A 14,918-nucleotide genomic window follows, 5' to 3' on the forward strand; every position below is an offset into this window, starting at 1 on the left:
GTTGGAGAATAAAGCGAGTTTTCCAACATTAATCTTATTCAACTCTGAATGTCTGCAATCAGATTTCCCTTCTTTCTGCTAGCTCACTCACTGCCATTTTAGCGTCTTCATTATCATATGCTTGTACCTCCTGCTCAAGCACGTCCCACCGATAGCGAGCTAACGCTAGATCACATTTAGCCTCAAACGACAGCAGTGGACAGTCAGCCGTACCCCAGATCAATGGCAGTTAGATCCATTTTATAGGTGTGAAACACAAGCGCGGAATACGTCTTCTAACGCGAGTGGTGACTTGGTACCGATAGCGACAGTACCATCATTTTACACAACCGTGATGTACAATTCTATCCAGAAACCGCCCAACCCTCATTGACCCCGCGTGGGAAGGGGCTGAAACTCATCTCCTGTCTATTAGTCATTCTGTGTGCTTTTGAGCCAGGAGGTAAACACAGGCTGTTTGTCCCTCTGTTGAATCTCTAAGCAGTCAGTCACAGGCCATTTTTCCTCCTGGATCCTCACTTCAAAACAATTTGTCAACATTTACTTTTGCTGCCGAGGACACATAGTTCAAATAGACATGCTAACGTATATTTGATCATATTCTGCTTGATTTTTTTAACGCTTTTTTGTTTTTACAAGTTTGTAGAGGGTGAACCTGTCCACAGCGTTTCCCCACATGAAATTCAGAAAGGACCTTTCAAACAAGTGTCCTTTCTAGATTAAGGGCGGCGTCTCTCTTTCATGGCCACAGGAAATGTCCTTCAGATACGTATTGGGACACAATTTACATCCGGCCTTTCTTTCAGGCAGCCATCATCTTTTTCACTTTGTAAACATACATGGTCAATGTTGGTTCTACTTTTGGAACAATAATGGAGGGCTACTTGGATAATAGCTGTTATACCTTTAGAGACAGCATGCCTCATGGTTTGATCCTTTAGGGTTTAATCGGGACTACTTAGTGTCATTTTATTATTGATTCAAATTTCCCACCGCACCTATCCAGATTTAGTGACGCAATAAAATAACGAATGCACTTTCAGTTGAATAATATTGATTGTACTTAGCATGCTTTGTATGTTTATAATGGTGAATGGGTCACAGTTTAACATAATTCATCTTTGTTCACGTCTCATTTGAGTGATGTTCAGCCCAATGTGCGTCCTCATAAATCAGCAACAATGCTGTCATCGTTTGAATGATAGCCCTGGATGTGTCCAATCATAAGCTGAAATCACTATAGTTCATCCTGCTGTCTGCATCGCTTTCCCTGCCAGAAGATGGCAAGCCAAAAAAAAGGACGTGACAGTTATTAATCAGTCAGTCAGACGAAGATCTAATGAGAGAAACGCGAACAGAACATGTCCTATTCGCCTCCGCTCAGCTTAGACCGTCAAACGGAGTCGAGAGGACAACAAGTGTTGAGTTTGATGAGTACTGAGTATTCAAACTGAATGTTATGAATATAACATACAGATGGCAGCACATACACGCACACATGCTGCGTGCACACACACACACACACACACACACACACACACACACACACACACACACACACACACACACACACACACACACACACACACACACACACACCATGACAAAAAGGTTAATCACACAATCCTCTGTTGAAATGGAGCCTTTTAGTTAATCTAAATATGAATAGGAGGAAATGCACACAAACCCTCTCTCTCCCCAAACGGAATAAGGGACTAATTGCTTTCTTTCTTTCTTGTCACTCTCCATCTCCAGCTCTTTCACACTATTTCGTTCTCTTTAGTATTTTTCTATCACTTTTTCTCCCCCTCTGGGTATCCTGTGGTGATAAACGGAGCATAAAGGTTGTGTCCTGAATTATCCACTGGTTTCCTCTAAGTGACGAAGTGTGTGCACGAGTCTGTGTGTGCGTGTATGACGGAGAGGAAGGGAAATCAGATGGCGGCCCTTACATTACCCTGCCCCATTAAAGTCTCTGTCTGGAGTTCATCTGACCACCGCCCATAACCTACGCTGCTCTCCCCCAGACGGGTTCCAAAGTGGACGTCTCTCCATGCCGCACCAGGGAGCTACCTGCTGTACCGAAATAGCAACTCCCGTTTCCTGCTTCCCCCTTCACTGAGGTAGACTATAATGCACAGTGGATCTGACTGTTCATAAGAAAATGTGCTTCTATTAAATTACCTAAAAGATGAACTTTAGATAGCTTTAGGAAGGGTAGAGGGATGACAGTGTGCATGGGGAGGGGAGGGGGGGGTGAGAGGAGAGAGGCAGAGACAGGGTGACGAAGCAAACCAGTGAGGTATGGAACATAATGAAGACAAATGGCCGGGCAGAGGCGGCGGACAGCCCGCCACGGAAGGTTGCGTGTTTAACATTGTGGGGGGGGGAGAGGGGGGTGGCTGACGTCCTTGCTGCGCTAAGCTCCAGTAGCGGCAACCCGAGGCTAGCCGACCGAGATAAATGAGCAAATATGAAGCAGCACGGACAAGAGACAAGTGCACCTTTCCCCTAGATTGGGGCGAAGAGCCGTAACACACCTTCGGGCTGAGATGTTACTCTGCTACTTCAGATAAATAGTGGAGTTTAAAGGCGACATGTCATACCGCCAGGTGTGAGTGTGATTAGCCGTTACAAGCCGTTTTGAAAGTCTGCCTCTTCTGACATCACAAGTGGGCGTGTCCACTTAGATGCGTGCTGGACAGATCGGCCTACTACTAGCCTAGTCTACCAAGGTGACATAATATGTCACCTTTAACACTGAGGCTAACCTAATGTCACTTCATACTTGAACCCGTACCCCTGGTTTGTGAGGGAAGGCATGGCCACCGTTTCAGCAATACAGAAGGACTAATGACGGTCAATGCTAGCAACATGCAAACGAGTGTCTTTGTGTGCGATGAATCGCAACCACATGCAAACGTGTGGTGAAAATGCTACAGCTGGGTGCATTTCTCAGGAAATATGTCTCACACACACACACACACACACACACACACCAAATAAACAAATGTAGGAAAATCAAGTCAAAGGGCATTGGCCTGTTGCACGTACACAAACACACAAAACAAACAAGCTTTTATATACACACACACACACACGTTTTCCATATGCATCCACTCCCTCCAACTGGAACAGGAAGCGGGAGGCAGAGAGGAGTTCAGAAAACCACACACCACAGTGTCAGAAAAACACGGAGGAAGAGGAGGGAGGAGGACGACCACGAAGGGGTGGTCGAAACACTCCTCGAAGGGAAAACGTGACCCTTTAAAACTCATCTCCCCTCCCAGTTTGTTTGATATTCTTTCAGCGGTGCCAGACTGCTCCTCGCCACGCGGACATCATGTTGGATCAGAAGAGTCATTTAGAAATATCTTGTTGTTACATTTACGTTTACATGTAGGGCGTTTAGCAGACGCTTTATCCAAAGTGACTTACAGTAAGTACATTTGTCATAAGAAGTGAAACAATTTATCGCCGTCGGTACAGTAAAGATGTTCATAGTACCAAGTGCAAGTACTAACAATCGCCAGGCCGACCCCATTCCCCGTCTACAGCAGTGGTAGCTAGCTACTGCACATGCTACACAACATGCATGCACAACACAATTAAGTACATGCTACACAATTAAGTACAATGAATGTTGTTGTCCCGGTCGTTGTCCCCATCATTGCTGGAAACGGCTGCAACAAGATGAGGGAGGGGGGCTGGTGGGGGGGTGTTGACAGAACGGAGCGGAGCACCAGTGCAGCCGGCTCCAAACAGGGCCTTTGGGGGCCGCCCGCTCCCGGGAGTTGGTCAACATTACATCATCGCACAACGCCTCAATGCAAACAATCGGCAGTATGCACGACAGACACACAGCACATACAAAAGACGCACACGTGCATTCACACACAAACAGAACATGCCCGCGCACACAAACACACACACGCCGACACACACGCATACGTATTTTTGTATGTGTGTTTATGTGAGCGTGAGTCACCGGCTATACGTGTCTCTCTCTCTCCGGCTATACGTCTCTCTCTCGCTCTCTCTTTCTTCCTCCCTCTCTTTCTCTCTCTCAATTAAATTCAAAAGAGCTTTATCGGCATGAAAATCGACATTGACATTCCCAGAGCAGTTCCAAAGATGAAGCGAGGTGGGGGAAACAAAGCAGCCGACGATAAAAAGGTCAAAAAACGTAACCAAAGAAAAACGCTCTCTCGGTGTGTGTCTCTCTGCATCTGATCCTGAGGAGAGGGTTCAGATTGAGCCGGCACGGCGGTGACAGAGCTAAGCAGAGCCAGACGTCCACATGAAGAGCAGCGCATGTGTGAGTCACAGCTGCCCAGAGAGCCCAGACAGAGAGCAGCACATCAATAGCAGGCTGGCTCGCCCCATGGATTGAGGCAGTCTTGATGGATATTTGGGCTGACATTTAAGCTAAGGTGAATAGCTCTCTCTCTCTCTGTTGTTGTTGTTGTTCCCCCCGCTATCCCCCCCCATCTCCCCCCCCCCCCCCCCAAACCAGCCTCCACCCACACCAACCTAAAATAATTCCCACATACGTCTGTGGCCCTGCTGTGCCGACTTGACTTCCATTTCCTTGTCTTTCCGTATTTGCGTCTCCATTGTTGTTCAATCTCCCCGATCTGTCTCCCTGGCCGAATATATTTATTCACGTTCCTGCGTTTGTACCAGAGTACAAATCAAACATATCAACACTGAGCAAAGCCATGCCAATGTCATAGACACTATGTCAATATGTCTAGTTGAATTACAAAATACTAATGTGATACTGACGTCTTATGTCAGTGTGTTTGATCTGGAACGTCTGCACTGTCTTTTTGTACATTGCATAAATGCTCCTCCTATCCTTTTTAAATCACTAAATCAAGCTCAAGTTCACAATGGTTGGCAAACCTAGCCGAAGTAACCTGTGGTTACCGATGGCATGTCCAGTGACACACAAAAAATTGAGAGACACAAACCAGCCTCAGGCCAGAACATAAACCAGAAGAACTGTTGTCTCTGTATGAATAAAGGTCATCAGCTCACCAGTCAACAGAGCGCAACAACAGAGCTACCGTTGATTCCCAAATATAGATCCGGCATCAATGTCCCACACACACACACACACAAGGACCACAGCAACACATCCTTGCGTGCTCAACGCAGCTTTTGTTCGTTCTCCCGTCTTCTATATATATATAAAAAAAATAAAAACGCGTAGGACCATAAACATATTGTTAATGCTAATGCTGAGAGCGGTGGCGTCAGCCTCCACGAAGGAGACAACCAGCCCCCTTGTCCACGGTGCCGCGGTGCCGGCGTGACGCGGCGGCGGAGCTGTGGAGCTTTCCATCTGGGTTGGCGCTAAGTCCCCCCGTGGGGCTGAGGGAGATAAGTGTGAGGGAGGAGAAATAAAGTGACAGCTTCCTGGAGGTTCTCTGACAAGAACGCGGTGGCGAGCAGAGCGCTGGCGGACGACTCGCTGTCCATGCGCCCACAGAACACAGACGCCGTTCTGTCATGCGCCCGGCGAGGCGGAGAGAGAACGCAACAAGGTTTGGTCATGGTGGGACGCGAATGAAAGAAAAGGGGATTTCATATCATCTACATAGTGTGTGTGTGTGTGTGCGTGCGTGCGTGCGTGCGTGCGTGCGTGCGTGCGTGCGTGCGTGCGTGCGTGTCCACATTCATGTGTACGTGTGTGTGTGCGTGTGTATTTTAGTGTAAGGGTACTGAGTATGATTTTGGCCAGCCATTTTTTTCTCCAGCATTAGCCAATCAAAAGGGGATTTGTAAGGACGGATTAAAGGCGTCTATGAAGCCGGGCGTCCACAGAGCCGAGCGTAGCACGCTCCTACGGTGCCGGCTCCTACTGAGCCCGCATCCAAAGGAAAGAACCAATGAATATGCAGCTGGCTGAAAAGGGAAGCTTATCCACCCAGAATCAACCAGGTGCCACCGGCATATATCCACGCTCAGACCAGAGTGTGCGAAGGCTTCATAATGTCAGATCTTTGAAAGGGGGGGGGGGGGGGATGATAAACAATGCAACCAGGCTCTCCCTTATTTTCCTACGTCTCATCTGAAAGAGGACCTGGATTTGGTTGTGGTCGAGTGTTGGCACCTGCTGGCTAATCTGTGAGTCAGCCCCTTAATCACCTCCCTATTGTGTTTAATCAAGCCCTACAGAGCCGCCGCGCTGCCACAGACACCCCCCTCTCTCTCTCTCTCTCTCTCTCTCTCTCTCTCTCTCTCTCTCTCTCTCTCTCTCTCTCTCTCTCTCTCTCTCTCTCTCTCTCTCTCTCTCTCTCTCTCTCTCTCTCTCTCTCTCTCTCTCTCTCCTAACGAGACATACTCCTGTGACCTCGGTAACCAACCCCTCCCCCCGACATTCCCCCCTGAGCCACACACGAGCAGCCAATCAGAAGCCACGGTGCGTTGCGTAACGCCAAGAGCCCTAGGGATAGAAGTGGTCCCTGGGAAATATTTACCAAAATGGATTTTCCTTTTTCTGTTTTGGAAGGCTGCTTTAAACTCGTCTCACTCAATCCATTTCAGGGGAGATTAATCGTTCACATCTTTGGTGTTGCGTTGTCCAGCATTCTGTGGTTTTCTGGACGCATATTTTGGTTGGTTGGGGTCGCGAGCCGAAAAGATCACAAAAACACAAAGTCAACCTCTCTCTGAGCTGTTGGACGTACCGACGACAGACAAAGCGCTTGCACACACACACACACACGGGCACAAACACAATACACACACACACACACACACACACACACACACACACACACACACGGGCACAAACACAATACACACACACACACACACACACACACACACACACACACACACGGGCACAAACACAATACACAGCACACACACACACACACACCAGAGAACATCCGTTTCTGCTCATGGTAAAACCCATTATACTCTTAATTCTGTAGACTAATCTTGAAATTGGACACATCTTACCGGTTCACGAAACCCAAACCCATTGTGAGCTTAACCCTCCCTTTATGTAACCCCACGCATACCATCTCTTTAATGGACCACGTCCACCTCCCCCCCCCCCCCCACCCCCCCACCCATCTACTTTCCACATCTTCATGTTTACCCACTCTGCCTCCATTAGCTATGTTCCCTGCTCATTCCATACCCTCCTGGCTTTAAGTGCAGGCCGTCCTCCCACCCCCCCTCCCCCTCCCCCCACCCCCCCCCCACCTGCTTATCTTATCTCCCTGGGGGGTGGGGGGGGGGGGAGGAGGAGGTGTTGACTCCCACTTTAGAGTAACCCGTTTTAAACCCGCCCCCTTAGCTTACCAGGTGTGGGCCACGGTTGAAGCGGCGGCGCTGGCGGATGCTCTTGTTGACCATCAGCTTGCGGAAGAGCCGCGGCGAGCTCCGCGGCGACAGCTTGGGCGAGGTGGCGCCGCGCTTGCCCGCCACGCCGCCGCCCGCCATCTTCGGCGGCTCCAGCTCCAGGTGCATGTGCTCCTTGAAGGTGCGGATGCACGGGTCCGAGTCGGACACGCTCAGCTCGTTGGATGACATTGTTTTTTTCTTCTGTTTTGGGGGGGGGGGGGCGGGCGGGCGGGCGGGCGGGGGGATTTGGGAGGGAGGAGGGGGAGGAGCTTACAGTATTTTGGGTCTAAAGCAGAGACATGAGGCGGGCGGGAGGAGTCAGCCAGCCGAGGGTGGAGGTGGAGGGGGGGGGGGGGGGGGGCCCGCGGTCAGGTGCTGAACTTGAAGCGGTGGCCCCTCATGCTAGGATGTTGCTTTTCCTCCGCCTTCCCTTTGAGGCTTCTTGGCAGGCAGAGTGATGGTGGTGGTGGTGGTGGTCAGTGGGGAGGTTTGATCCAGCCACCAAGATCTTTACCCCAGGCTGGAATGCTGCCGCTGCCAGCGGAGATGTGGGGCCAAGACACGGCAGAATTCCCCCCCCCCCCACAAACACACACAGACACACACAGACACACACACACACACACGCACACACGCACGACAAAGCCAAACGCAGCGCAAGAGTCTGGCTCACTTGTAGCCTATTATTGTCTCGATTTCCCTCTGAGCGGTCTCGCCTTCCTGGTATTCCCGTCGTTCCGTCCAGGTCTTCCGTGGGGGGGGGGGGTTCAGCCCAGCTGTTGGAGGGGGGGGGGTCAGCACCCTCTCTGGCTCCTAGCTGAGGCGTCTCCTGCCTGCTGCTCCTCCGGTGCAGGGCTTCATGGAGGAGTGCTGCCCGGAACAGGGTCACAGCACCCTCTGGAAGACAGCTCCTCTTCTGCTGCTCCTCTCTCTCTCTCTCCTTCCCTCCCTCTTCGCGTCTCTCGGCCCAGGTCGGTCTGCGTGCGAGCGGAGGAACTCCCCTATGAATGATTCAGTGGGAGCTGAGAGCAGTGTCTCCTGCGCCGCTGCTGCTGCTGCTGCTGCTGCTGCTGCTGCTGCTGCTCTGTCCTCCTCCTTCCTCCCTTACTCCTTCCTCCTCTTATTTCAACCGTCTCCGATCCAACACCACCCCCCCCCCCCACCGCCGCCCCTGGAAAAAACAAAACTCTCTTCTCCTTGACCCCCGGCGTCACACCTCCGCACCCCCACCGCCGTCAGACGACCAGACACCCCCAGCACACCACAGCCACCGAAGCCAAGCCAGCAGCCCCTTCTCTCCTCCCTCTCCCTCTCCCGGCACTGATAACTCAACCAAGAAGCAGCGGCCAGCCTCTGGCTATCTGGAGAGGCGCTCCCGGCGGGTCATATAGGTCCACTTCCAGCTCTGGTGCGCGGCGTGGGCCAAGCCTCCTTCATTCACACACTCTGGGGGCAGCGCGGCACGGCGGAGCGCAGACGCGGACACAGGCTCCACTGGCGGGCTCATTCAGAAAATACCCGAGCAGCTCAGCGCAGGCACAGGCAGCAGGCGCTAGGCCACGCCTCCCCCTGCTCCCGATTGGCTGTGGCTCGGGCAGTTGTGGCAACAGGGAGCCGTGCCGACTCGGCGACAGGGTTGTTCAAGAGGGTTGTTTTTTTTTGATAGGTGGTTATTAATAGGTGTTTTTATTATTTGATGTTTTTGTTTCTTTTCTTGGCAAGGCACATTTTTTTTCTAGGAATGTTGGGTATGAATAATGTGTGGAAACTATATGACAAAAAAAATAACAGATCAACACTATGTCGCTGAAAAGGTGGACGATAGTCCCACTGAGACTGAACAGCAAACGGGTGCACACATTCGTGCACACATGCACATACAAACATACACAAAACATACACACAACACAGACTATCATCTGCCCTCGTCGCACAGAGCTCTATATTGAAAAAGTGCTCCTTTTTTTTTTTTAAAGTGCTCCTTTTTTTTTTTGAATATCTAATCTGAATTCCTCAGACGCACAAACACACACAAATTATATCTGGCATGAGGAACTAAGGGAATAATTCAACCATGAGATTGCTATTCTAAGAGTCAGACAGAATAACACACACACACACACACACACACACACACACACACACACACACACACACACACACACACACACACACACACACACACACACACACACACACACACACACACACACACACACACACACACACACACAGGAGGGGAGATAATGGAAGAGATAAGTACTGCCCTGCAGAAAGGGAGAGACATGAGATGATGACATGAGATAATAATCCAAGGGGAAGATGAGAAGAGGCAGAAAAATAACAGGATAAGGAGGACAGACGTGTGAGCGTTCGTTCTCTCGTCTGCTCCGCAGGGTGTTGTGTTTGGGCTATGAGTCACCAATATATGCAGTGTCTCTCTCTCTCTATCACGTTGTGTCCAACTTTCCGTGGCTCTGCCATCTCCACCGCTTTCTGCTCTCCTCTGTTGCTATAATTGCGTCAAACCACAAAATCAAAGTCAAAATAATAAATGCAGCTTTCGCTAGACTACATAACAACACGTTAAAAATCGGTAGGGAATTTCGATGCAATCCACGAACCACTTTGCAGCAAAGCAGGATGTGTAAAGGATCTTGATATGATCATGAATTAATAATGATTTGAGATTATGATGAGTAAGCTATTTAGAGGTTGTGCCTCTGTCTATTTTACACTTTGAACCCCTTGCTCTTTTATCTTGCTTAAAAGCACTTGGGTGCTACTCGAGCCACAGCACGGCTGTGTGAAATGCTTTTAAAGGCTAGTGACGCAGGTGTCAACAAAAAGATTATAAATTTAGGTGGCTACTTCAATTTTGTATACACTTTTGCATATACTTAACGCCAGTGACGCTGTTATGTGAGCAGCCAGTGGACTATTGCATCATGAATAGCTTCTCCATAAACATCAGCACACGTGTGCGACTGTGCATACATCCCGACACGTAATTATGTCCACCGTCTGTCTCCCCATTGGCCGTCTCTGTGGACACTGACATCACATTCCAATTAGGTTAGCTCCCTAGCCCCGCCCACTGAGATACACGGATGGTAACCATGATGTTGTAACCCACCACACACACATCTCAAAACAAGACTGATGTTGTAACCCACCACACACACATCTCAAAACAAGACTGATGTTGTAACCCACCACACACACATCTCAAAACCAGACTTTTCCCGTTTGAAGTGGTGAGCGAAGCCAGATCTCATTCCATGGACTGACCCCCCGCCCCGAGCATGATCTAAATGGAAAGAGGTACATTCCTAATGCTCTGTATAATAGCTCTTAAGTGAACTTGAAATCTCTTGCAGCCGCAGGGATTTTTCTATATCGATTTTCCTTTGTATTTTTCTCAGTACACCTCTCTTTCTATATCGATTTTCCTTTGTATTTTTCTCAGTACACCTCTCTTTCTATATCGATTTCTAGCAGAGTTTGTCTGCTAATGCCTTGTGTTACTTGCCGAATGACTCGGTGTGTTGCTCAAGACAGTACACACTGCGGGGGAATCTAACTCGCAACCTTGCTTGTCATAAAACGTTTTTGGGGTTTTTTTTTTGCACGACCATTCCTGCACACCAACACCTCATATTAAAAGTGAATGATAATATGCATGGGACCTGGTTCTCCGAAACAATGATGTGCGTCAGCAGGAAAAAAATAATTAAATCCCAAAATAACTTCTTGATGCCCACCACCCCTCTACCGCCACACTGCAACCTTTAACCCTTTCCACCGCAAAATAATGGATGGATCCACACTTTTCCACCCTTTCCAGTGCAAAAGAGGGGACTGGCCAATATGATAAAATGGGGAATGGCATGCTAAGATCTCACACACACACACACACACACACACACACACGTGAAAACCCACACATTAAAAAAACAAATAAACACGTAATCACAACTATAAGTTGAAACTTGTGACACCCACAGTGTGTGTATGTGTGTGGCTGTGCGTGTGATGGCTGTGTGTTAAGAGTGATGGCTGAGAGAGAAGCAGACAGGCTGAAAAGAGGATAAAGAGAGCCCAGCTAGATGCCTGCCTCCACCTCCATTTATACTGACATTGCTGTCACAGCCAAACTGCCAAAGTACGAACACACTTTCTGATTGGTTACAGCCAGCAGGCTAGCAGGAAATTACCTACTGGATGCTGAGAACACAATTATACGTTTGTGTGCGTGTGTGCGTGCGTGCGTGTGTGCGTGCGTGTGTGCGTGCGTGCGTATGATGTGCGTGCGTGCGCATTTTTGTGCATGTGTGACACCATCCTGAAAAGCCTAGCAGACAACGATGTTAATACTGCCATCTTATGGACTGAAAACAACATGCATTTCATTTCATAATGTCATCCAAAACCAGGGAAGTTGCGTGATGACCAGGGAAGTTGCGTGATGTTTTCACGTCGTGTCATTGTCCACGTCGTCTGTGACGTCACCAGACGGGGCTGCCCATGTCACATGTCTATTGTTCGTGTTCTGCATAGGAACATAATCCATGACCCATTAGTGGATCCCGTTACATCTAATAACACTGTGACACAGATACAGGCTCTGCTTTCCCAGCTTATTGATATTAAGGAACAGCCACAGCATATATAAGAGTCTTAATTTTGTTTGTTGGTGTGTGTTGCGATAGTGTTCACGCAGTTTAATAACCCGGTCATAATACAAAGTGTACGTCAGTGAAAAGCTCAGATTGACAGAAGAAAACACTTTGAACAATTGCGCACGCGCACACACACACACACACACACACACACACACACACACCTCATCAGGACTGATTACTTTAATAACCCAAAGCTTATCTGAATTTGACACTTCTGGCTGTGTGCCAGACAGCGGCTCTGTAGCTCATTAGGAACTAGGTGTGCTGTGGGATTAAAACAAGCCTGCTACTGTGGGGGGGGGGGGGGGGTAAAGACTAGACGAGGTAAAGAAATGAAGAGACCAGACGAGCGGTCTGGTGTGGATGGATGTGACGTGACGGGTGCACTCGTTGACCCAGGTGGGGGCTCTCCCCCCCCCCCCCCCCCACCCCCGACGACGGTTGTCAGGCGGCGCAGACCTGACGTCACCCGCCGGCCGCACATTGTCACGTGACGCAGCTTATTAGTAAGCCAGTTATTAGCGTGGTGCGCTAATATCCTGACCCTAACTCCATCACTCTGAACCAAAACCCCTTTTACAAATGATTGCAGACGGCCACCAACAAAAAAAAAAACACCTGTGTGAACGTGGGGAGCCGTCTGTCCGTCTGCGTGCCTGTCTGTCCGTCTGTGTATCTCTATCTATCTCTATCTGTCCATCTGTCCGTCTGTGTGCCTGTCTGTCCATCTGTGTATCTATGTATCTGTCCCTCTGTCCATCTGTCTGTCCGTCCGTCCGTCTGTGTATCTATGTATCTGTCCGTCTGTGTATCTGTCTGTCCGTCTGCGTATCTCTGTATCTGTCCATCGGTCCGTCTGTGTGTCTGTCTGTCCGTCTGTGTATCTATGTATCTGTCCATCGGTCCATCTGTCTGTCCGTCTGCGTGTCTGTCTGTCTGTGTATCTCTGTATCTGTCCATCGGTCCGTCTGTGTGTCTTGTCTGTCCGTCTGTGTATCTATGTATCTGTCCATCTGTCTGTCCATCCGTCTGTGTGTCCGTGTGCGTGTGTGCGTATGTGCGTGTGTGCGTGCGCGGGGGTGGGGGGGGGGGGGGGGTTCCCACACTCACCAGTCGGGGTCCACGGGCGTGATGTCGATCCGGGGCGGGGCGCCGAAGGGCAGGGAGGTGGGCCGGGCCATGAAGTCGGCGTCGGGCGTCCGCGATCGCTCCCGCTCCCGCTCCCCCTGTCTCCATGACAACGGGGGCAGCTGCAGGTTGCCCGAGAAGCGGCGGCGGCGGCGGCGCAGGTCGGAGCCCAGCGTGGAGTAGGGCGCGGTGAAGGACTGGCTGAGGACGCAGTCGGGGGGCTCCTTGGTGTCCTGGGGGGGGGGGGGGGCACCCGTCAATACACTGGCTTTATACGGTTTGGTTTTTTTTGGTTACTTGACAATTCACTTTAAAAAGGATAATGACACACACGCACACACACACCCACACACACACAGGCACACGCACACACACACACACAGCTCATCCGGACCGATTACATTAATAATCAACCCCTTTCTTTCTACCTTTTAGGTTTTTGGGGTTATTTGACAATTCGCTTCAAAAGGATGATGACATGGGTCCAACACCAATGTACATTCATTAAGACACAGGCCTTATTGCCACGGCGATCCTTGTTGCAGCGTGTTGTTGTGGCGGTGTGTGTGCATGCAAACACGGGACAGTGGGGTAAGGCCACAGCAGCAAATTTAACCAAAACATATCAATATAGAGAAACACGTGTTCTCTCTCTCTCCCATTTCCACAGCCACGCTCCATACGTGAGATGGCTAATTTACCAGTATTATGAATGTTGCACACCGGGTGTCTGTGGCCACATCCCCACTATGCATTCAAATCACAAGCAGCGCACAGTTCGCAATGCATTTTCCATCATCCAGCGGTGGTGGTTCCGCCAGAGAGAGTAGGCGCTACCACAACAGACTCGCTGGTCAACTCACTTGTGTGTGTAGCGACGCTTGTTTTTTTCGCAATAGGTGTCACCAAAGAGAAAGAAACAGAGATATTCTAAATTGCCACACCAACATAGCCATGAAATCCCCATGTATATTTTCCTGTCTGAGAGCACAGACAGGAAGAGCAAATAGTTCTGATCTGCATGGTTAAAGCCAGCTCCAGTCACAATAAACAGGAATATGTCTAGCTGTGATACATGAACACATCCACCAAGGGGCGCCATATCTTTGTTTCTAAAGCCCAGCTGAAGTAGAGCGCAGGTCAGACAAGGCAGGCTGTCCTGGCCATGCAATGCATGCAAACAGGCAAGAAAATACAAATGAAACTCATGCGAGATAACAAATAATACAACGAAAATAAAACTCTACAAAAATAACGAAAATTTGCTCGAAACATGTTTATAAAGATGGCTGACAGTTTAATTAATAAAAACAACAATAAGGGACTGATGATTCAAGCAAGTCAACTGCCTTGAGCAGGGATATTGTTTGTGCCATAACTCTTTCACTGAATATCCCAATATGTTCAAGTATTGTTTGGCTCTGAGAACCATAATCTGGTGCAGATGAACACTTCTTTTCATAATCTGTGCCATGCTTCCACCGATGTCGCAAATAATTTCTTCTGCCTCACTGAAATTAAGGTGCAAGAAAGAGAGAGAGAGAGAGAGAGAGAGAGAGAGAGAGAGAGAGAGAGAGAGAGAGAGAGAGAGAGAGAGAGAGAGAGAGAGAGAGAGATCACCAAAGTGATCTCACCCCATAACTTAACTAACAATGTGTATGACACCCCCTTGTTGACTCATTCATAAAGGGCCAGCGGCCATGCTGAAACAAAGGTGTGAGAGGAGCTGATGGAAAGTGG

The 14,918-nt window shown here is 49.4% G+C and overlaps 1 protein-coding gene across 1 annotated transcript in view; it reads right to left on the reverse strand.

Annotated features, from left to right (window-relative positions):
* The window catches only part of pde4ba (phosphodiesterase 4B, cAMP-specific a), a gene marked incomplete at its 5' end in the record, with an annotated part of 93,730 nt that extends 86,176 nt beyond the window's left edge, over positions 1-7,554 (reverse strand). Inside the window, 2 exon segments of the mRNA XM_084473022.1 lie at positions 7,324-7,340; positions 7,342-7,554. Of these exon segments, the coding sequence (XP_084329148.1) occupies positions 7,324-7,340; positions 7,342-7,554 (230 nt within the window).
* Between the last annotated feature and the right edge of the window lie 7,364 nt (positions 7,555-14,918).

Source organism: Micromesistius poutassou (genome assembly GCF_964030765.1).
Source record: "Micromesistius poutassou genome assembly, chromosome: 9".
Taxonomy (NCBI): Eukaryota; Metazoa; Chordata; class Actinopteri; order Gadiformes; family Gadidae; genus Micromesistius; species Micromesistius poutassou.